The sequence below is a fragment of the Haplochromis burtoni genome, unplaced genomic scaffold (genome assembly GCF_018398535.1).
Source record: "Haplochromis burtoni strain Fernald_Lab_line unplaced genomic scaffold, NCSU_Asbu1 Contig_20, whole genome shotgun sequence".
Classification (NCBI taxonomy): Eukaryota; Metazoa; Chordata; class Actinopteri; order Cichliformes; family Cichlidae; genus Haplochromis; species Haplochromis burtoni.
In genome coordinates, this window is record NW_024582381.1 from 1,084,101 (window position 1) to 1,108,529 (window position 24,429).

Genomic DNA, 24,429 nt, shown 5'->3' on the forward strand with positions numbered 1-24,429 from the left:
TATGTGTGTTATATGCATGGATGTCGCCTAAGTGACGGTTACCTTGGGGTAGGGGTACTGCTTTCCTTTTGGGTATGTCATGCCAGTGAAGCGAGGTAAAGCCATGTTGGGAACCAAAGTGTCATTGAGAACCAGGAAGGCCAACCTCTCTCCATCAGGAGACCACCAGTGAGCCACATGGGTCTGGAGGATCTCCTCTGTTTGGAAAAACCAGCAGAAAGTTTTAATCATTAAATTAATGAAGATGGGGGGGGGGCTGAAAGTATTAAAAATAGCTCAACATAAATGCTGTTCTTAAAGTCACAATGTGAAGATTTTTATATCGAGGTCCCAAATTTGAAGGCATCAGCTAATATTAGCTAAATTACTAACTGTACTGTAAATGGGCTCAGTTTAGTGTAACGAGAAAATGCTTGTGTTTGAAGACCTAACACAAAACCAAACACATATAAGTGGAAAAAAGGGGGTGCTAGAAGAATTTGTGTTAAATTAGGTGTTAATCTGGGTTCAAGAATCACAGATAAGTAAATTACTTTATTACACAAACATAATTAAGAATAAAAGAGAAAAACAAGAAAACAGCAGTTACTGAGGTTGCTTGCCTTTTTTTTTTTTTTTTTTTTAAAAAACCCATTTACATAAGCTTCTTTTCTCCTGAGAGATGGGGCAAAGTGGCTAAGTGTATGCAGTGCGTGTTTGCTTAAAGCACATAAAATGACTCCTCACACCCACTGGGGAGATATGAGCACCAGAACAAACGTTATGAATATTTAATAATGGTAACATTTCTAAACACAAGTATTTTTAGTTTAATGAGATAGTGTGTCAATGCTTTGAAATTAAGCAGACATATTTTTTATTCCAACTTCCCAATAGTTAAAGCTCACTGCCACAAAGCAGTTTCTCAGCAAGTCATTATATGCATAAAGGTTTGTCTGGAATTGGCATTTTCTTGCCTGGTTTCTTCAAACAACACCCAGATAAATGTATACTCTACGCAATTTTGCTAGTCTTATTCTCAGAATGTGAAAAAATGTTTGTAGAAAACTGATAGGTACCTTCATAGAGCCAGTCAGCAATTCCATTGAAGATGACCCCGTCTTTTCCCGAGGATGTTAGCCTAAGGGAGTTACTCTTGACATCCGACTGATAATAGATGTTGTTTTCAAATATGTAGATCTACGGAGACAAAGCACACACAGGAACAACTTAATATGATACAGTAAGAAATAAGGACATGCTGCCAAACGAAAAATTGGTGCATGACTCTAAAACTTATTAAGCATGTGCCAAAGTTTGGACTGTAGCACACATGCACTGGATTAACAGTTACACTAAATGTGCACAGTATCTGCTCAGCGTCCAAGCAATTCTTTTAGGATTAAAAGTGCGAGCCAGTGCTGGTAAGCCAAGTCATTAATGCTAATGTTCTGTGTACTTTATTTATGAAAGCAAGCTCTTACTCCTTAACAGCTCAACAGTAACTTTAAAATCACAAAATCTACCACTGGGATGTTAAAGTTCAGAGATTTGCCCTCAAAAAATCAGGAGGATTTCTCAAAGTCCCCAAGTCTGTGAGTGTCGACATTGGAATTGGGCCCATGTCTTACTTTTTTTTTAGAGATTGTCATGCTAAATTGGCACTAGAGTTCCCTAACTCTTTTTATTTCTATTTATTTATTTATTTTGGCAGGACATGAGAGATCGGCTCAATGAATTAGATCTGGGCTACAACTTAAGCTTGGCCATTTGTTAAATTGGCACTAATAAAAGCACTAGCGATTTAGTTTCTGTTTGTATTGTATCCATGGTCGCACAGACATCTGTCATTGTATTGCACTAATATGAATGAAAACTTAAGGACCAGTCTACAAAGCCAAAGGCTGGCAAACCCAATTTCCTGTTTTTGCCTGCCACCTGGCTAATACTACACCTGACCGCAATGCCCATCCATGTGGATGGTGGGAGAGGCTGGCAGTACCGTGCTATCTTTTTCAAAGGTGTTTAGCTTGGCTTGGTGGATCAAGTCTCACCCAAAAGATCCTCACGAGTGAGCCACCCTTCGATCTCTAGTGGCACAAAAGCATCAATGGTTTCTCCAATCCAGGAGAGGTGTGTATCCATGAAAAGACTGTTCAATTGGAATGGTTAAGTACACGAATGGAGGCCAAAATGAGTTTGCTCAGTGGGGTTCTTGGGCTCACCCTTAGAGAAAGGGTAGAAGCATTGAGATGGTATGAGCTACCACTCCTTTGTCTTAGAAGAAGCCTTTCTGGGAGTTTGGTCTTCTGATTTATAGGAACTTTGTGGGCATGTTCAATCAAAAGGAGCTCATGGGGCATTCAAAGACCACAGGAGTCTCACCAAATGTTGCACTGGCTCTGGAAACGTTGTATGCCCAGAGATAATGGTGGTCTTTTAAATACTTGGAGACTGTGGTCTATGTCCTATTTGGAAAAGTTCTGAACTTGTTTCACTTGTTAGAAAGAAGTAGGTTAGGGACTAAAATCTACTTGGTTTGGTTTTTAGCACTTGTTTAAATTAAGCCACTAAAAAAATGCTTGGGAAGGTTTAAATGGTAGAATTTACTTGGGGAGGGTTTAAGCAACAGACTTTGTGGATTTCTTAGGATTTCCATGTACATGTAGCTGTCCAGAACCAAAAAATTAATTATCTCAGATCAAAGAAGTATCTGTATTCGGACCTTCCCAAAAGCCAGAAGTCTGTTGCTTTATATGATCTTACATAAGAATTCATTAGCAAGGAGCCTCTCCATGCACTGACATAACCTCACAGTCAGCAGAGCCTTCTGCCGTCTGGCTGGAAGACATCCAGATAACATCAGTCCAGTAGGCAGTCTGTGCAGCATGTGCTAAAGGGTTCTCTAAAATGTGAGGGCTTATTATTATGATTGTGAAGTGAAGATTATCAGACATTGGAGGTTTTATTGCTGCAGGTTGGATTAAATTGTAGAGGCTTGAAGTGTATTAGTGATGTCAGCAATGACAAAAAAAATTAAAAATAAAAAGGAAAACAGTTTCAAATAATCTAAACAACACAATTTCTTTTTTGGGTTTTTCATGTAACAACCGCAACAATTTCCTCTACTAACTGGAGATAGCATTCATGTAAGTAAAGCAGTAAAATGGTTGACTTGAAAATTTGTCTGGTGAACTGAAAGCAGTTCCTTTTCAATTTCTTTGGAACGCTTCTTATAGTTAGGAATTCACAGTGCTTTAATAATTAATATGCTACACGCAATCTCATACTTCCCTGTTGTGCAAGAAACTATACAAATGTTTTCAGTACCTGAAATAATTTTCAATATTTGACATTATATGTTACTGAAAATGGGGATGGTTCTAAACAATAAGAGTAGATGGTGACATTATGGGGTTTAAAATGTATAACATAATCCTCCACAATTTACAATGTATGTATGTATAAGGAAATTTTAAGTTCTGGTCATTTAAAGGTTGTACTATTATACAGCAACCATGCTGTGTAAAACAGGGACAGTCCATGCTTCCCATATTCCCTGTAAGTATCCTACTTTAAATAGACTCAAAAACCAAGATAGGTTATATGTATACAGTAGACTTTGTAACAATACAAGCTACTACAAAAGAAACACGTTTTGCCAAAGTTTAATAAGTTTATTAGTAAAATTTAAATATATGAATCAAGGCTGCGTTTAAAAGTAAAAATCTGTTTTCTAGCGACAAAGGAAATAAATGTACTATGGCTAAAAAAAGAGAGAAATTGCTAAGGTACAATGGTTACCAAATTTATTAGACCAACACCCAATGTAAGGCTTTTCCCAACTACCAAATCATTTTATGTTCTTGTTATCATTAAATTATCAGTATGTGCAAACTCTTTAATTGAATTGTTATGTTTAATAGTGAATTATAATTGTTTTTTTCGATAAATTTTAAAATGAGCCATTTCACAGAATAACAGAGCAGATTATTATTTTTTTTGATTAATAAAGCAAATTTACATTCCTCATGCAATGTATGAATGTGTACTTGATTAATTTCTTCGTGGAGACTTTCAGTCCTAATAAATAATATTTTAAAACAGGTTTTTGACAGTTTTCTAAAATCTTTGTATTTCACTGATTTGGGGATTTTGGTCTATTCATACTTCAAATATGCACTAATTTCCAGTTCCATAATAGCACAGTAGGCACTCATTAAAACTCCTCAATTCTTTTTAAAATCGAGAATTGTTACGCTCATATTCTTTGCTAAAATAAGTACACTTTGATTTGGTGGAAGTTGCCAACATTATCTAAGAATTACTGGGAAGCTTAGCCATCATGTTAAAAAGTGTGTTACAATTAAAATTCAGTAAGCCGCTCAAATGGGACTTAATTACAACTTTGTAAACTGTGAAAAGTCATTATCTTGTTAGTTAGTGTCACTGTGCATGTCCAATCCATTCTTTAAGACTCTACGGTGATGAATGGACAGCACTAATACATATTCTAGTCATAACTCTCAGACATCTTCCTAATGAGAAAACACAAATTCCCAAAGAATTACTGTGAAGCTCACTTACAGCCGGTTACAGCGAAATACACGCCATGTCATTGTTTCCAAAGATGCACTTCCGCCTAATGATGCTGTGCTTGCCACTCGAGAGCTAGAAAACCTTCACATATGTCTACCTCACCTCCTTATCACCATAATGACTTCCTAATGGAGTCGTGTTTGATTTATGCTCAAATATTCCAAGCTCAAATTTCCAAATATGGACACTGCAGCTCTACTATGCTTTTTAAGCCTTTTAGCTGTCAACAAAACAGCCTTCCCATCTGTCCTGTACAGATACATAAAAAAAGTATGATGGAAGAAAATTAGCATTTAATTAGGGTCCCCTCAAAAATGTGAACCTGAGCACGTTAAGTAGGACATTGTGAATTACAAATAGCAGCACGAAATTGACGGCAACAGGGCACAAACAAAGACAGCGTTCGGCGTGGTGGAAAGTCATGTGACACAATGTCATCCACAGGCCTGGAGCTGAAGATAAATTCCTAATTTGTGGGTTCCAGAGTCGCTGATCCTTCAAAACGCACTATTTTATTTTTCTGTAGAAACTGTGAATTGGCTGTTTACTGGATGCCAGATAAAGACTGTAGGACTCAGCAACAAATGTGCTGGCAAAAGCAAAGAGAAGCCATTGATTTTGTGTCTAAACTGATTTAACTGAGTAACAAAAACTTATAATAATAGATAAATAAAAATCGTATCTGTTTCATCCATGTAATTTGATACTTATGTTCGAAAATGAATGAAAAATATTTTAATTGGAGTAAATCTTACATATCCATGGAACAACAGGGCTGTGCAAAAGTTGTAAATATTACAAATAAATTTTAAATATCTTTTTTTTTATTGTTATCTACCTGTGTCTGATACCGGATACCAAATCTAAGTGTTTTAAAGAAATGGCATCCAACCCAGTGTAGTGAAAGCAGTGCAAAGTGGAACTAAAAACAGGTTTACGGTGTGAAAAGATTCTCTATGTGTCCTCACCAGCTGTTGGCCTTGCACCCCCCAGGCAGCATACTGGAGAACTGAGTTAACCACCTCAGGAGGGTCCAGCTCCCAAACCTCCCTAAAGTAAGGAAAAGAGTAAATAGAGGATAATAATCACTCAACATCCACTGGTGGATAATGGCTAGGCTACTTTTTTCGATGAAAATTATGGAAATGTGCAATTCAATAGACCACTTGTGTGTGTGTGTGTGTGTGTGTGTGTGTGTGTGTGGGGGGGGGGATACAATGCAAAAACAATGAGTAATAACAGCAAACCTGTAAAGCCAAAGTGAATATCGTTGGGTTCCTAGGCCCCCATTTTGAATATTATTAGCTCATTGACTGACCATTAACAGTTACGACTTCCATATAAATTGCCAGTAGGTTGTTGTCTCTGGCAGATTATGATAAAGTTAAGGCTTATCACCTGTTAGAATGGGTGGAAAAGCCTTGCAGTCATGTGTCGAAGACAAGAGATGTCTGTAAATGGTAAATGGCCTGTATTTGTATAGCGCTTTTCTAGTCCCTAAGGACCCCAAAGCGCTTTACACAACCAGTCATCCACCCATTCACACACACATTCACGGCAAGCTACATTGTAGCCACAGCCACCCTGGGGCGCACTGACAGAGGCGAGGCTGCCAGACACTGGCGCCACCGGGCCCTCTGACCACCACCAGTAGGCAACGGGTGAAGTGTCTTGCCCAAGGACACAACGACCGAAACTGTCCAAGCCGGGGCTCGAACCGGCAACCTTCCGATTACAAGGCGAACTCCCAACTCTTGAGCCACGGTCGCCCTTCTGCAATAATTTTGAAAAACCAAATGGAATTATATTAAAAACTGGAGAGTGAAAAACAGCCTTATGTCAGTGAGATGGTAAGGACCGATGCTGCTAAACCTTTTCTAAAGCATCTGAGTGTCAACTCTGCCCACCTCTAGTCAAATTTCATGCAATAGAAATGATGCGCGACAGTGCATTTTAATCAAGGTTGCCTCTCTACTTTAGCCATTGGTTGAGTTACAGGTGCAACAATTGTGACCTTATCAAATGGCAGCAGTGGGCCAATACATCTAAAGTCAGAGGTTAAAAAAAGAAAACAAATGTGCAAAAACAGTTTTTAGGGGAGCACCCCCCATTTTATTTATTCAATGTTTATATAGCACATGCTTTGTATCAGTTTGTTTCTTGCTTTAGCTGACAATGGCATGCACTTTGAAATAAGCCCAAGTTGGCCATAGACCCATTTGCCTGATATCAGCACAGACATGAGAGAGATTAAAAGGAAATGCCAGAGCAATGCCCCAAAATGGCACAGCTTTCTAAAATAACACTCGTGTTTGAAAAGGATAATCCAATCAGCTGTATAAAGTTTTAATCTCTCTCTGATTAGTAGTCAGAATCCCGCTCATGACTGTGACTTATGAAACTGGCAGGAAGTCATTTGAGCATGTCCTGGACTGTTACTTTGGATTGAGACTTTGTGCAGAATGTTTGGAAAATCAGTCTGAAAGCAGTGGGATGCCACAGAGTGCAGGCTGATCTTCAAACTTTATTTTGACTGAACATAAAATTTAGAATGGTAAAGTTTCAATACTCTGCACAAGCTAGTGAGAGTTCTGGGGATATACAAAAAATATTCCCAGTCTGTACTTGAGGTAGTCAACTTATTACTTTCCATTGGATGTGTGGTTTCCTCTATTTGACTGCAATTGATACAGTTCTTATACTTTTTGCACTTGTGTGTAATTTTACATTGCAGAAATGTATAAACCATAAAGGTGGTTTACCCCTTTGCTCTAAATACATACACATCCATAAAATCTGTCTTTTGTTTTAGTGTAAAAATATAACAAAGATCATTTTGCAATTTAGGATTAGTTCAAATCAATAATAATCATACTAATTATTAACATTAAATTGTACATCTAAACAGGTAGTAATAGTAGTATTAGTAGTAGTAGTAGTAGTAGTAGTAGTATCTACTTGCACTGTGAAGTTCTGTGCAGGTTTGCAACATTAGGCTGAGTCTGGGTAGAGAGTACAGCCACATGCACTTCAGAATTCATTCAGCTCCTCTATCAGCACTCACATCATCAATAAACACCAGTGATGCAGTTCCTTGCTTACTTACAGCCACACAACATAACATCACCTCCACCATATGTGAGAGATGATGTGGTATGCTTCTGCTCATGACCTGTTTCTATCTTTCTTCATATTTTCTTCATCCCACAACAGGCTGATAGCACATGGAAGGAAAGCTTATGCAGTGAGGACACTGGCAATGGCAGCTTACGCCTTTCCATTATCCAGTGGATTTGAATTTCTGCTCAGCTAATTATTCAACAAAATAAATGTATTCTAGGTGAACAATACCCTGACAGCCACGATGCTGAAAGCACCTGTCTAATATTGTGTATACCCTGTTGGAGTAGTTAAAACAACTGTAACCCCCGAAATGCATTGGAGATGACTCCATTGTGTTTCAGCTTCGCCTGAGCTGATTGCATGAACTCAATTATTGCGATTTCACCAGATGCGCCACTGTGTGTGATGTCTCACAAGTGGCTCTCTGGTGTACCCCTCTCCCCACTGGATGAACTTTGGGCCTGCACTATGGCCCAGTATAAGATAAACAAAGATGATTTCGAATCATGCAAATAAACTCCAGTATAGCACAAGAGGAAACTCTAGGCAGGCAGGTTTCCCTGAACATGTGGGGCCCTTAGAATGCAGCTTGAGTCTGCTTGTTTATTAATCTCAGTCAGCTAACATCTGGAACAAGACAAACAATCCAAATAACAGACATACAGTTTGTTTCAAGCGTGTCACAGCATGTAAATTGATCCCACAGTATTCTATTCATTGTACATAGCTTATATAAAAATTCCTGTGTTCTACAAATTTGTCAACCCCTGTGAGTCATGGATATTTTTCCACTAATGACAGGTGTTACTACCAAAAAGGTTGCCCCTCAGTAACCGCTGAGGAATACTTACCGAGTGTGAATATTGTAGATGCTGTAGGAGGCCATGTAAGAGTGGCGATAAACCTGCAGTAAAATAAAGAGAGAATGGAAGAAAGATTAAAATATGACTGAAGCGTTAACGAGAGAAGCAGAAGTGTCACGATAATGACATCAGGACAAAATAAAAATGAAAAGAAGAAAGGCATCAAAGAAAACAGATTGCTGGCTGTTCTCTGTGATAGAATCTGTAGACAATGCAATTTGCATGGGTGACAGCTGTGGGACGAGACATTTTAATTCCATCTGAGAAACCCATCATCGCCGAGTGCCTATGTGCTCAAAACTCGGGAGAGACAGAGATGGAAAGGAGCGAGGGAGAGGCATTCAAAATGACAGAGGGGTGCATGTAAACTGTCTGAACCACCACCCGCCTACCCCCTCTGGAGAAGCTGTGCTTGACATGATAATAGACCTCTGACCGTGGCTAGTGATCGGGGACAGAAACAGCCCAGATTTTTGCATTCCATCAGGAAAAAGACACTCAAGTATTCACCTCTGATACAAAGAAGGAGAGGAATTTTACAAGCGCCAACTCTGACATGACATTCTGTACTAATGTAAATATTAGTGCAGATCAGAGCTGCAGTTGACTGGGAATTGATGTAAGCCGAGACATAATGTTATTCCACTCATCAAAATGAGTACAATTGTTTCACCAAAGGTAGTTAGTATTGTCATTTTCCTTGATTGGAATGGATGGCTGACTGGATGGATTGATGGATAGAAGTCTATTTTTTCCTTTCCCACTATATTAAAGTTTAGATTTACCTATAAAAGGACATGAAGACAACAAAACCTTCCAAATGGTCAGTGATATACGCTTGAAATTTTATGGTCCACTGTTTCAAGGCTGTAAAACAATATTTTTTACAGCCTTATTATTTCTTTCTCTACAAACAAATACAAAAACAAGTACAAATCTATTTACAGGTGAACCAGTTTCATCCCCAAACTTTATGACATTTTCATAACATTGAAAATAGATAGATAGAGCAATCGATCTTCAGCATGATCCAGTATTATTACTTTATCCTCAGGCATCAAAGAGCCTTATCTGAAACAACAGTCTGAAAACTAAGTGAGAAAACTAAAGGGGAAAAAGGAGGAAAAACAAAGTTTAATGACATGAAATCTGCATAAAGGTTATGAATTCTGCAGAGCCCCAGATGGGGGCTCTCACTAAAATAGCCATGACAAGTCAACATGAGTGATCTCCCAAGCTGGAAGGGAAGTTGATCTAACTCTGATGACTCTGACAAATGCTTGTGCTCCCTGTTGTATGCTGTACAGCAACTGAGTAGAAATGAAGATGACACAAGCACATTTCACAACATCTGTGACATTTGCACTGTGTGAGGGCTTAAAAAGAATCCAGGCAAAATCCAACTACTAGCAATAATGCAGACAAACTCAGTGACAAGGTTGATAGACTACATTTCAGCTAACTGTACACCACTAAACTTACATTAAGATATGCTTAAAAATGTCCATCCATCCATCCATTCGCTTCCGCTCATCCTTTTCAGGGTCGCGGGGGGCGCTGGAGCCTATCACAGCTGTCATAGGGCAAGAGGCAGGGTACACCCTGGACAGGTCGCCAGTCTGTTGCAGGGCCAACACACAGGGACAGACAACCATTCGCACTCGCACATTCACACCTAGTGGCAATTTGGATTATCCAATTAACCTATATCCCCACAAGTTGCATGTCTTTGAACGGTGGGAGGAAGCCGGAGTACCCGGAGGGAACCCATGCAAACACGGGGAGAACATGCAAACTCCACACAGAAAGACCCCGGCCTGATGGTGGAATTGAACTCAGGACCTTCTTGCTGTGCGGCAACAGTGCTAACCACCGTGCTGCTTAAAAATGTCTAAAATCTTTTAGAATTCTTACATACAAATCGTCCAAGTCAAGAAAAGGAGAGACTTGCCCTTAGAAATTGTTTGTGGATGTTATTGCAAGACATACTCTACACTCCAGTGGCACAAATGAGATCTTTGATTTGTCCCTGGTCAGACTCATGGGGATGAGCCAGAGGCTACGAAGACTCATCGTGGAAGGTGTTGTCCAAGATTCACTTTGACCCATTCCTTCAGGCTGTGCAAGCCAAGAAGAGACTAACCAATTTAATCTTTTTTTTTTTTTTTTTTTTAAATACCTTATGCCTCCTGGCACGTTTTCTCCCCGGTACCCTGTGACAGGAGCATAACTTGACTTCCTCAGCTTGTATTACTTGGTAAACATTGTTTTCTCACAGATACAGAGCTTCTCATAGACGTTATGAAACATATCCTCCATCCAAAAATGTATTACTATATGGACAAATCCAGATATATATTTATTTACCTTATCCCTGCAATATAACTGCCCGCTTCAATCCTAGGAAGAGACACAGATCCCTTTGGGGCTGCGTCAGGAAGGTTATCCAATGTAAAGAAATCTGCCAAATCAAACATGCAGAGCTACCTGCTGCGGCGATTCCTTTTGAATGAGTAAGCAGACAAAAATAGCTTCTTTATCCTTTTAATATAAACTGAGATTTACGCATATAGAACACAACAAAGAGGCAATCACTGCTGTAGCTCAGAGTTTAAATTGCTTTGTACAGTGTGTGGTAATTATGGATGAAATATAATGTTCCTGTTTTAAGAAGCTACAATTGAATTTGTTAGAGAAGGTATGTGAAAATGTGCAGACTTCACATTAAGAATTACAGTGAGGCAGGCATGCTAGTTCATTCATTTCAGACATGAGTTATGTGACTGTCATTGATATGGATTTGTGTATTTACCGCATGCTGTGATCACATTCTCTTAAAATATTGAATAATATAGTTTATTTGTCCAAAAAGCTTATAACAGCCCAAAGGTAGATGTCGTGCAGACATAACAACATCTTTAAATCATTTACAATAAAAACTCTTCAATACGTAACAGAGTTCATTTTGTGTAATGTGGTTCATGTTTGTTTAGCAACTATGTGGTGCAAATATCTGTGTATAATTAAAAAAAGACTTTCGAGTTGTAGCGTTCATTTTAGTCTACAATTGTTACAGTTTGTCCTTTTTTAATTCTAAGGTTTTATGCATTTGGGAAATAATAATAAAAAAATAATTTTGTGTTTACAAGGTTCTAATTTTTCAAATTCTAACCAGAGAAGAACAACAACCCTTGAGTACAAGTACACTCCGTGTGAGTAAGTAACATGAACAATGATTGGTAATTGTTTCCTGTATGACTTTACTTTCACTCTGCCACATCATTGTGGAGGAGTTTTGGTTGACTCTTTAGTATTTCTGCATTTCATTGAGGTTTGTTGGCATTCATTTATGCACCCCACCACCATGCTTGACAGGTGCAGCATCAGGTGTTTGGGAAATACAAAAAACTGCGTATTTTTGTTCATTATTGCTAAATATTTCTGTCCTGGTCTTATATGCCAAAAGCACATTGTTCCAGAAGTTCATGATTAGATACTATCTAGAATGTTTTCCATGTGTGACTAATTTTTCTCATTGTAGAACGATGAATTTCAGATTGTCCATCAGTCCACAAACACCTGGATGCCCCTGACCAACAAACTGCCTAAATTTCTGTTATTATAGACGTGGTCACTTGCTCATGACCTGCCACTTACCCCCTTAATTTTTATTGCCGCACTAAGGATTTATTTACTTTTTCACACACTGCTTATGTAACTTTTTGGGGAAATAATTGACAAAACATGCTATTTGTTGTTGAACATATGAGGTTGTAATTATCTAATTTTAAGATCTGCTGAGACCAGATAAATTTTATTATATTTTTATATGTAAAAAATTAGAAATGACAAAGCCCATACTTTTTGTTTTACATGCATATATGTATTTACTTTTAAAGAACAAACCATGAGGATGTTTCAATCAAGTCCAAAAACAGGAGGGAAAGGAGAGAGAATGCGTTTTTGACCTTGTGCTTAATACATAAAACTTAATGGGTCTTTATCTACCAGAGTTTATGTCTGTTGCACTGAGATGACAAGTTATTGCAGGTTTAAGCTTTTTTTATAACGGTATGTCGGCTTTCCCTTAAATATGAAATGGCATAATAATAGGTTCACTTACTAATGAGGATTAAGTCTAATCCCTGAAGAAAACATCACTATATTTTTTATTTTAAGAGCACTTGAGGAAACAAAGCAGATGTTTCTTACAATCATGGAAGTCAAAAGACATTTTGAAAGACTGCAATAAAGCTTTGGTTATGATGCCTAAAGCACAACCAATAACAATAAGCTGGAACATCAATAATAGAGATTCCTGTTCATCAAGAGAGTGAATTACTGGTTAGAGAGAAGAAGATTCACCAAAGTCCAAGTGACTTATATCGACTTTATGCAGAGTGTAGCTTCTCAGTGCATACTGAATGTATTGTGGCTAACACTGAGGTTGAGTGTGTTCAATATAAATTTACAGGCTTTATTACAAATATCTTTCAGTATAGCAGAGAACTGTGCATGGAAGTAAAACCTGATTCTTCATAGTGCACTATACACATTTCTCAAACCCTGACAGGCTGAAAATTCCTCTTTTTTTTCTTTTTTCTTTTTGCCATGAAACAGTCTTTACAAGCCCCAAATGAACTTTTCAGTGATATGCCATTAATTTTAGGTGTAGAGCACACATGGGTATGGTGACCTTTGTTGCCGACTTCGTAATAAAACAAAAGGTTGTGACATTTTCAGCACTCAATGCTGTGAAGAAGAATTTAATGTCAAGAACCAAACGTACGGATGCAAGCTGGATGTTTAAAAAAAAAACACCTTTGAAAACATCACAACAAGGATTCTTGTCTAAAAGGATTAAAGTACCCTCTTCCAAAGTTTAATTATCTAGTGATTTCAGTTTTTGTAACTATAGCTAAAAAAACAACAAAAATCTTAAGGTCAGTTGTTATCTGTAATTAACTTTTTTTGGCTGATGAAGCAAAACACTACAGATCACAGGTGTCAGCGTAATTAACCTGAAGCTGCAAACTGAAAATGTGATAAAAGGTATTAGATATGAAAAGGTAATGAGATGATAAAATGTATGTAACACATGATTAAGAGGGTATTAGTGGGGTATTTTTAATAAAAAAACGTGTTGGAAATTTAAACTGTGTCTTAGTTCTAGATGCAGAACTGCAATCTTAATATATTTCTATAATATGAATCAGTTAATGGTCTTAAAAACCTCCTTCTCTAAATCAACTTCAAAGAGAAAACATTTACCACTCAAAACGACAGAATGGGTGCCAGCTGAATTAATTTAATTAAGGGCTCAACTCCAAAGGCTTTTTTACAGTATTCATATTTTTTTTGCTCAAACTGTGCCTCAGATGTAAAGTTCATGCTTTTAACATAGATTCTTCACAATCATTGCTTACAAGTCCCAAAATATGATGCAACATTAGTAATTTCAGAATTGTAATATAAAGTTGGTACATTTTATGAATTCCAATATAATTAGTCTACTGTTTCCTATATTACCCACTTATAAAAAGAGCTGTGGGAGGTATACTGTAGGTCCATTTTTTCAGTGTTAACAAATCAGAGTTGTTCACAAATGCTGAGTTGACATGCACATCACAGTTTGCTTTTTCTTATCTCTCCTTGTCTTTATATGGTGTAGCCAGCTGTCAGCTTACCCACATCATACTTTATTATGATGAACAAGATGGCGACGCATATAGACACAGTGGCTCACTGTTCTTCACGTTTGGTGCTTTGTTTTTAATATTTTCTATGTTTATATGTGGGTCTGTGTGTTTTTTACTACTATATGTCGATTATAATCCATCCATCCATTCGCTTCCGCTTATCCTTTTCAGGGTCGCGGGGGGCGCTGGAGCCTATCCCAGCTGTCATAGGGCGAAAGGCGGGGTACACCCTGGACAGGTCGCCAGTCTGTCGCAGGGCTAACACACAGGGACAGACAACCATTCACACTCGCATTCACTCGCACATTCACACCTAGTGACAATTTAGATTAATCAATTAACCTATCCCCACAAGCTGCATGTCTTTGGACGGTGGGAGGAAGCCGGAGTACCCGGAGAGAACCCATGCAAACACGGGGAGAACATGCAAACTCCACACAGAAAGACCCCGGCCTGGTGTTGGAATTGAACTCAGGACCTTCTTGCTGTGCGGCAACAGTGCTAACCACTGTGCCACCGTGCTGCCCCGATTATAATCCAATGTGCAATAAACATTCACCCATTCTTTTATTTATTTATAAATTCTTTTTTTTTTTGCTCATACCTTTCTTGCACTTTAAAAAAAATCCACTTTAAGTTACTGTGTTGTGTTTTGTTGTGCCAACATGGTTTTTAATTTCATTGTACGTACTATTGTTATAGGTATGACTGTGCAATGGCAATAAAGAGTTATCTCATCTTGTTAGTTCAAAATGTTTGTTTGTGGAGAACTTAGCATTAGCTTACTAGAGTAGTTGTTTTGAGTGTGTCTATACTATGGAGGAAATTGAACACACCCAGGCTTTCTTTGTGTTGGCTTGAAACACCCTAAAATAAGTATCATGAAGATATATCAGTAAAATTAAAAACTTTTGAAAAGAAGACAATAAGCTAATACTGCAAAAAATTGTGTCCTAAAATTTACAAAGTGATGAAACAAACATGTTAAATTGAATTAATTGTTTTAACTTTGAGTGCACCCATGTACTGAAGTTTATTACTATTGTTGTGCCTGAACATTAGAGCATTTACATATTAAATATTTACATATTACTATTCTGCAATAAAGGAGACGTGGAAATCGGTTTCGACAAAAGTTGATTGATCAGGTATTCTTGGTGTGTTCTGTGTTCCAGTAGCTGGGATTCTAGCAGTGTAAAAAAAACTTAGCAGAAGATTAAAAACAATAAAAATATCTGCTCACATTTTTTTAATCAACAACTGAATGTATATGAAATTTTCAGTTACAAAAGAATTACTCGATAAATAAGTAAATAAAAAAATTCAGTGAAATGTGAACCTTCCACCTCATTTGCAACTGGAACTCTGAATATAGCCTAACCTGAAAAATATTGTCCGCATAAGTACCATAGAAAAAAATCACATATTATGTTAATTTAACTTTTAATCAACTGCATTTTTCATGAATAGCAGCAAAAACCCTGTGAAAGCCAAAGTCACTGTTTCACAGCTCAATTTTTAATTTAGTCTCTTTTAAAAGTATCTTTTAAAACAATTATGCTCATGGGTTTTATATTAAGAGATAAATTAGTATCTTCCACATCTTTCCCGTTGGCTAGTGCATTTTACTAAATTAAAGATTTATAAATAATTTAACTTAAAAAAAAAAGACAAAGTTCTTATTAATGTGCATGTCATTCATTCTATGACCATATTAGTACTAATATGACTAATAAAAATTAAACATGCAAAACAAAATGTGACTGTAAACAGAAACAAGAGAGAAGGTGCCTGCAGTCAGGACAGTATATAGTTATAATCCTTTTTACACACTCAAGGACATTTGGCTGGTCTCTGTCTGTCAAGTAACTGACCTTTTTTAGGCTTGTGGGAAATAAATGTTTTGTCAAAAAAAAAAAAAGAAATAAAAGTGAAGGATGGAAGAAAAACAAGTGTTTCAGTTAAATCTAACTGGGAGTTTGAATTCCCATTAAACATAACCCCTCCCAGTGAGATTATGTTTTTACCATATGAACCTGTTTAAAAAATGCATATATTATAAGCAGGGGTGCATATAAGTGGTCCGAAAGTGCGCATTCGCTGTCAAGATAAAAGACGCACACCAGATAAGAAGTTGCAACGTGCGTTTGCGTACATAAGATTTTCTGGAGGAGGATAGACATTTGTTTAGAACTCTTAAAGATGTCGAAGAAGCTCCTTTAAGCAATTACTTTGGTGTTCCTCCACCTTCAAAGAAATGTCAGAAGGAGTCTGAACCGCAAAAGAAGCGCGTATTCTCGGAAAAGTGGTTGCAGGAGGTGAGCTGGCTTCAAACAAATGATGAACGCACAGAGATGTGGTGCAGAATATGCCGTGAAAATCTCACTCTAGCGGACAAAAACAGTGCGTTTTATATGTACGTATATATGTATGTATATGTATATGTTTTGTCTGTTGTATGAGAAAAAAAAATCTCTTTTGAGTGAGACAAGAAAAAACTATCTACAGACATTTAACAAAACTTTCATGGATGTCACCACAGAAGAAGTGCATCTGAGCCTTCCCCTCCCCTGCTGGGCATCAGTCCACTTATAAAAATCAATAGTGTAGTGGAAGCAGCTCCCTGGATGGCTCTGTGAGAAGGGAAAACATGTCTACCAAAAGGCAACCAAAGAATAACAAAGCTTTACATTACAGGATATGTGAAGCTGACATCCTACTCTCCTGTCACTATGTGGCAGCTATGGTAATTTTAGCTCTAGGAACTATAAAGAGGTGGGCTTTGAAACTTATATTTTTGTTTGTCTTTGTTTATATTTTTGCTTGCCATTATCACAAGCACATTTAGATAGAATACACAAGGCACACCAAGAGCCTGTTCACAGCTTGAGGATTTTTAGTTTTTCTTTAGTTTAGATCCTTGATAGGGTTATATTTAAAGAATATAATTTTACACTGCAAATAGCTTAGCCTTCTATTACTTCAGTTTTGATGTGGTCAAAACTTACAAATCCCAGTAAGAGTAGTTGTGAAACTGCGGGTTATTCATCTGCAGAGGGATGGTTTATTTGAAGAGTGCATCCTAGCACAGAAACAGCAGCAGTTAAGGGTACAAATTATCTTCTTATGGCCTCTGACAGTGGACTCATATCTGTGTGTCTCCTGCTAGGCCTCAGAGCAGTATTCAATACTATTGATTATAATATTTTAATACAGAAATCTGAAGACACTGTTGGTATTAAAGGAAATGTGATACACTGAAGGGGCGTTGTGGTTACCACTGTTGCCTCACAGCAACACGGTCCTGAGTTTGACTTCACCATCTCGCTGGGGAGTTTGCACATTCTCCCTGTGTTTGCGTGGGTTCTCCCCGGGTACTCCGGCTTCCTCCCGCAGTCCAAGGTTGCGCTTGTGGAGTTCCACAGGATTATGTATTATTTACTTAAAACACTGCATACATTTTCGTTGTTATGCAGATGATACTCAGCTTTTTTAAATCCATAAATCCAGATGATACAAATCAATAAGTTAAGCCACAGGCATGTCATAAAAATATAAAGATCTGGATTTAGAGAATGTCCTCCCTTTTGATTTGTAACATTGTTTGCAATTGGATACTGCAATCACACATATCAAAAGGATAGATATCAGCTTCGGATAATCTCGCAGACAAATTCTATCTCACATCACCTAAGCTACATAAGCCTATGTAGCTTGATGCTTGTTTATTTTCTGTGAAAATCCCTTTGTTTACATGTCTCAGAATATTGCTATATTCATCCGTTATGGTTGCAGGACACCAAACAAGAGGCATTTAAGGACACAGGAATGCAGGTGTTTTGCTTTAACAACAAAATCCCAAAGGGGTATTGGAGAAATGCTGATAGCCTATATAATAGTGGGTATCGCCATTCAGTGCAGCCGCCACCGTTCACACTCATTTGAAATTTATTAAACTGAATGCAGAGATATTGCTTTGGGACACAGGTGCTGTTTTCCACCGTAAAACTGTGCATCAGGACGATATTTGTTTTCTGCTTTTCCCATATTTGTGGTTTGTTTTTCCTTGAAATGCCAGGTGGGCTCAACAGAGACAACACAGATAGCTTCTCTCTCATTTTCCCTCTTTGTTTTCAGCATTACATCTGTGACTCCCCACTGCCATTTCCCACTTAGATTATTTGATCCTTTATTAGCAATTCTTCCTCAAACTGAGACACTGGAATATAAACTGATCAGCTATGAAAATGCAAAATTGTTGATTTCTTAAAAGACTGCTCAGAAGGTAAATGGCTTTTGAACTTTTCCAGTGGCAGACAGAAACAAGCTTGAAGTGTTGCATTGGTATAGCTGGAAAAATGCAGAACCAATGTAAGCTTTCAATCCAGTTATGCCTTGACATGCAATCAGTAGAGGCTGTCACTCAGAATCAGTGAAAAATCTGTCAACTTCAAACCCACGCACTTCTGTGTCTTTATAGCTTAAACCTAATTATGTATTTTTTCATGTTCCCTCTACTTCAGTGGAAAAAGAACAGAATATATGAATGTTAGGAGAAGGAGATCTCTCTCTCCCACTATATTTGAATGCAGATACACACACATACTTAAATCAACAGCTTATAGCAATGGCATACAAATAGAGTAAAATAGCACTATAGGCAGCAAAGATTTCAAACATTACACGGTGTCTGCAAGGCTAAGAAAACACCAGCCAGTTGTGAGCAGTGACAAACATAAACCTAGAGATTATGAGCTTTTCTCAAGCTTAATCACTCCCAGATACAGATGTAGGTAGATAACAGTATGTAATCCCACAGACAGGTGAGGCTACAAGAGCTTTCTCCTGGACCTTGTAGCAGGAAACTCCTCCATTCACATCAGATCCACATAACCACCTAAAACCGCTGTAGCTTATGAACAGCAACTACAAAGGCTGCACTCTATAAAACAACTTATTAGTTCAAAGGCAGCACTGGATCAAAGTGCATGATTAGCAGGAGACCGGTTTGCTTATTTTAGTGCAGATCCAAGTCTCTTTGTTATTCTTTTCATCGTTCATTAGAGGTTACGATTAACTGCAAGCACAGACTTCACAGTATAGTCCATAGATCAAAGCATGGGATTACAGCAAGCTCATAAAAATTAGGGGAAAAAAACATTTAAAATAAATAATTTGAACGATTTCGATAGGATACAAAACTGACTTTAGTCAGTTTACTAAATTGTGCAAAACATAACAAAAATCTTGCATGTGTGTATTGGAAAACCTCTATTGTGTCATGTGACTGACAAGAGATTCAAATTTGGATGTTAAAATATTTAGCTGATTGCAATATGTGTTTACAAGAGCATATGCAATGCAAAACAAAACTGTCATATTTGTATTTTTTAATGGAAACAGAGTGCTGGAGGGAGGTGTAACAGAGAAAGGAATGTTAATGTTAAAAACAGACTGCATGATAAAGTGTTATAGTCAATGATGGAATTCGCTGCATTTTAATAACTGTGAGCTGCTCATTCTAAAAAATCATTTACTCGTTTTGTAAAACGAGTAAATTATCGTCAGCTAACAATACCAAGAGTTTTGAACCATGAAGAGAAGGTGTTACCTGCCAACCTGCCAGATAACACTATATGCAACACCTTAATTTAGAATTTATTTTAAGGAAGAGGTATTTTTGTGCTTTTACTTTTTCAATATTTAATCAATACCACAATCAATCTTTATTGATACTAATTACTATTATTTGAAGATATTATCCAAATCTGTTTGAAGAAAAGGAGCATTATGTTTCTTATTAATTTGGGACTGAAAATTAGTTTATATTAAATTATTACTGTAAAAAAATTAAAAGGAAATGATTTCCAGATGTCATCCAAGACATCTATCACTTACAAATAGTCTAATTGCAAATATAATTGGGTTTTATTCAAATGCCTATTAAGCTAATTCATTCCAACATATAATGGGACACATTAATACCACTGCTTCATGTGTAATCACTCAAGTCTTTGATCATTTATATCCGGTGTCTATCCTGGCACAGTAACTATCTAAAAATCAACCGTAAACTATCAAATCAGTGCACAGACTGCTTCTTGTAAGCATCCTTCACATACTGCATCCTATTTCTTGATCTGAGATACCTCTGCAGTTCTTTAATAACATGCCTGACAGCATAGTTTTCCATGGTTTTAGTTCCACTGTATCAAATTATATCAAGTGTTACTTTGTTGAGGAGCTATATAGTATCTTCATATTGTAACAAATTAAGGCAATGGCCTCTGCTTATTATAGTGTGCTTATAATTGTAATGATCTAATTCCCTGGGAAGATCTGTTAAAATAAAATGTCGACCTCTGGGTGTTCATCATTTGAATTGTTTTAATGGAATAACAGTTCAGCACATTCCTCACCTTCATTAGTATCTCTGGCTAAGCCTTGGGCATAAGTGAAATTTTACTGCATCCACACAGGATGTGCTGAAACACTGTGAATACTGCTGATCACCACCTGTGTAATCGACAAAGTCGGTAAGCTGTACTTACTTATACCTGTTTAGAAGTTTAATTTAAAAGAAGTGTACAGAGAAAGATTGGTTTTCTTTGCTGTTATGCTTTTTTGGTTACATTTCACATTTCAGGATTAATATTTGTTATATTTTGAGGGAGTTTTAGTGTATCCCATGATGCACTAGGATGATGCAACAGGTTGCAAGTCTGACAGAAAACCTCACTGACACCTATGGGTGGTTAAAGAATCAGGATTTTTGCTATTAAACTCCACATAAAAAAAGACTAAAACCAGTGAGTGGATGCTGTAGAAATCCTCTGCTGTCCTGCTGTTAGACAATATTAATGAGCCACATGGCTTTTCATTACCATGAACAAACACACTGGAGTTAATGTGGAAGCACTGGCTAAGTTCCAGTCCCTGCTCACATACTCACAGTGGTGTCTGAGGGCTCTTATGTTGTCTTTTCAAACCATTTCTGTACAACTTTCACAATACTGAAGGGAAAATCACATAATGCATTATGCTGTGATATTAAACCTGCCAAAACCCATGACCAATCCAAGTAATCAGGGTACTTAGTCTATGAATACACGTGGTCTTTGTGATTTCCACACATGCGGATTTAAGGTGAGTTTTTGTCCTTAAAGTGGAGCTAATCAGTATTTATAGAACAGTAATGTGTCAAATTACAGTCAATCTGAAACTTTCACTTTGAACATTGATCCTTCATAAAAATATCAGCTATCTGATTAACTTCAGCTGTTTCTCACAGGTGTTGGCAGAGACCTAAATGGAGTACACTGGACTTTACATTTACCAAGAGGCAAAAACCAAGACTTGACATGAGTGATAGTGTTCCTCTATAAATTCTGGATTTGAAAGTAAGAAACAACTAATAAGATAAAAGAAATGAAAAAAAAAACCAACTATAATATCAGCTTAAACAATAATGATTTTATATGTAGTGTGTAGTACTTTTTGCAATGCTAGTTTTTCATGGATGTGTACCTTATGTTAATGTGGTACTGTGAACATTTTTATGCTACCCCCAGGTCTAAAAAAATAATTCATTCCAGGTTCAAAGACATGAACCAAATTTTAGAAACTACAGATATGCTTTTCAATTCCCCATAAAACATGACACATTATAAAAAAATTCAGTGCTCAGAAAACTGATTCTTGAAACTCATCCACATGTAATACTCAGCAGAACACTAAATTTGTATTTGTTTGAGGCTAAAAACAGTACTCCAGAAATGCTTTACACAGACGACTGATTGAACCAATCAGTTGTTAAAGATTTGTTTTTTCAAATGGATTAAATGCTCAAAAAGATATGCAGCATAAGCCACATTCAGGTATGTATTCATTTAGCATTTTTTATTCTATGCATGCAACACCTTATCAAACCTTGGAGACCTGCTGCGGTCTCCAAGGTCTTTTACCTTTGTTTCATCTGCCTGACCTGCATACTGCTGAAATATCAGACCTGGTTTTAATAAAGAATGCAGCTGATTTGATGTGATAAAAACAAGCAAATGATGTAACAACACAAGTCAGGGCACAAATGGGGAAATCTACTTTCTGTCTCAGTCTCTCCTCGTGACGGATCTATGCTGCTCAGGCTGCCTGAGGCCCAACAGCCTGACTAAGTCCGTTTGCCTTTTAGTCCACGTAATTCTCTGACTCCATCAGCTGAGCCTGAGCCTTCATCTTAGGTAGGAATGTAGCTATAGTCAGACTCAGTACTGTAATTTTAAACATATAATGTGGATTTGACTCTGCAGCAAAAAGATAAACCTATATAGACAAATAAAACCTCTTTTTATTGCCTATATCTTTGCTTAGGATAGGTAAAAAAGACAAGCACACAATGTTGCAGCTGTGACTGAGGTCACATACTGTTATTTCTATATATATGTTGTTAAAATACTTCAAAAGCAAAATGCAATCCAAAGCAAATGATTAGAATGGATTGGGGTGGGGACAGTGGGGTGAGGGTGAATTTGACTGACACATTTCTACCAAGATGCAAAATTGGCCAAGAAACGTGATGAATGTTTTATTTCATTCAGTGCACCAGAGATGAACCCATTAGAGAAGCAATTTACTTCTCCTGGAAAAGCAGCTTTTATTGCCCTTCATCACAAAGGTGTCATGTTGAGTTAGTTTTTTTTTTTTTCCTCAATAGATGAGACGCACAAACAGTGTATCATAAATCTATACAGCAGGAACTATGTCCACTTCAGTTCTCTCACTTTTTGCACAAAAGGTAAGACTTTTCCTCCATGTACAGGGTGGGCCATTTATATGGATACACCGTAATAAAATGGGAATGGTTGGTGATATTAAAGTCCTGTTTGTGGCACATTAGTATATGTGAGGGGGCAAACTCCGCAAGATGGGTGATGACCATGGTAGTCATTTAGAAGTCGGCCATCCTGGATACAACTTTTGTTTTTTCAATAGGAAGAGGGCCATGTGACACATCAAACTTATTGGTAATGTCACAAGAAAAACAATGGTGTGCTTGGTTTCAACATAACTTTATTCTTTCATGAGTTATTTACAAGTTTCTCTTTGTTCACAGCCATTGACATGTCGAAGAGGTTAACACGTGAGGAGCGGATCAAAATTGTGTTGATATCTGGTGAACGCAGTAACCAGGACATTGCAGTAGATTTCAATGCAAGACACCCTACGAGACCACCCATCTCCCATGCTACAGTTAGCAAACTGCTTGCTAAGTTTCGTGAAACTGGTTCAGTGTTTGATTTGCCAAAATGTGGACGCAAGAAAACTGTCACTAATGAAGAAACATCAGTGGCTGTCCTAGCATCATTCAGCAAGAGCCCACAGCATAGCACTCGCCGCATGTCACTGGAGAGTGGCATTAGTCGAACATCCCTTCGGCGGATATTAGCTACTCACAAATGGCACCCTTACAAACTCCAGCTACTGCAGCATCTCAACGAGGATGACCCAGATCGGCGCACAGAATTTGCAGAATGGGCAAAACAAAAATTGGAACAGGACCCTCAGTTCACGCAGAAGATTTTGTTCAGTGATGAGGCAAACTTTTATGTGAATGGTGAAGTTAACAAACAAAACCACCGCTATTGGTCTGACACTAACCCACATTGGATGGATCCCTCCAAGACTGTTGGAACAACAAAAGTGATGGTTTGGTGTGGTATATGGGGTACAACGATAGTGGGTCCATTCTTCATCAATGGAAACCTCAAGGCCACTGGATATTTGAAATTGCTACATGATGATGTGTTTCCCTCTTTATGCACTGAAGCTGGCACGTTCCCTGAGTTTTTCCAGCAAGATGGTGCACCACCACATTATGGGTGCCAGGTCCGAGCATTCCTAGATGAACAGTTTCCTGGAAAGTGGATTGGTCGTCGTGGGCCAGTTGAATGGCCCCCAAGGTCTCCCGATCTGACCCCCTTAGACTTTTATCTTTGGGGTCATCTGAAGGCAATTGTCTATGGTGTGAAGATACGAGATGTGCAGCACCTGAAACTACGGATACTGGATGCCTGTGCTGGCATTTCTCCTGCGGTGTTGCTATCAGTGTGTGAAGAGTGGGAGAAGAGGGTTGCATTGACAATCCAACACAATGGGCAGCACATTGAACA

General features: G+C 37.7%; 1 protein-coding gene across 3 annotated transcripts in view; it reads right to left on the reverse strand.

Moving 5' to 3' along the window:
* Positions 1–24,429, reverse strand: part of LOC102301290 (inactive dipeptidyl peptidase 10) — a 253,736-nt gene that overhangs the window by 33,730 nt on the left and 195,577 nt on the right. For all 3 annotated transcript variants that reach the window (XM_005919373.3, XM_014332724.2, XM_005919374.3), the window contains 4 exons: positions 8,553–8,605; positions 5,547–5,628; positions 1,059–1,179; positions 43–197 (listed from right to left, as the gene is read on the reverse strand). In XM_005919373.3, coding sequence (XP_005919435.1) covers positions 43–197; positions 1,059–1,179; positions 5,547–5,628; positions 8,553–8,605 — 411 coding nt within the window. The remainder of the gene's footprint in view (positions 1–42; positions 198–1,058; positions 1,180–5,546; positions 5,629–8,552; positions 8,606–24,429) is intronic.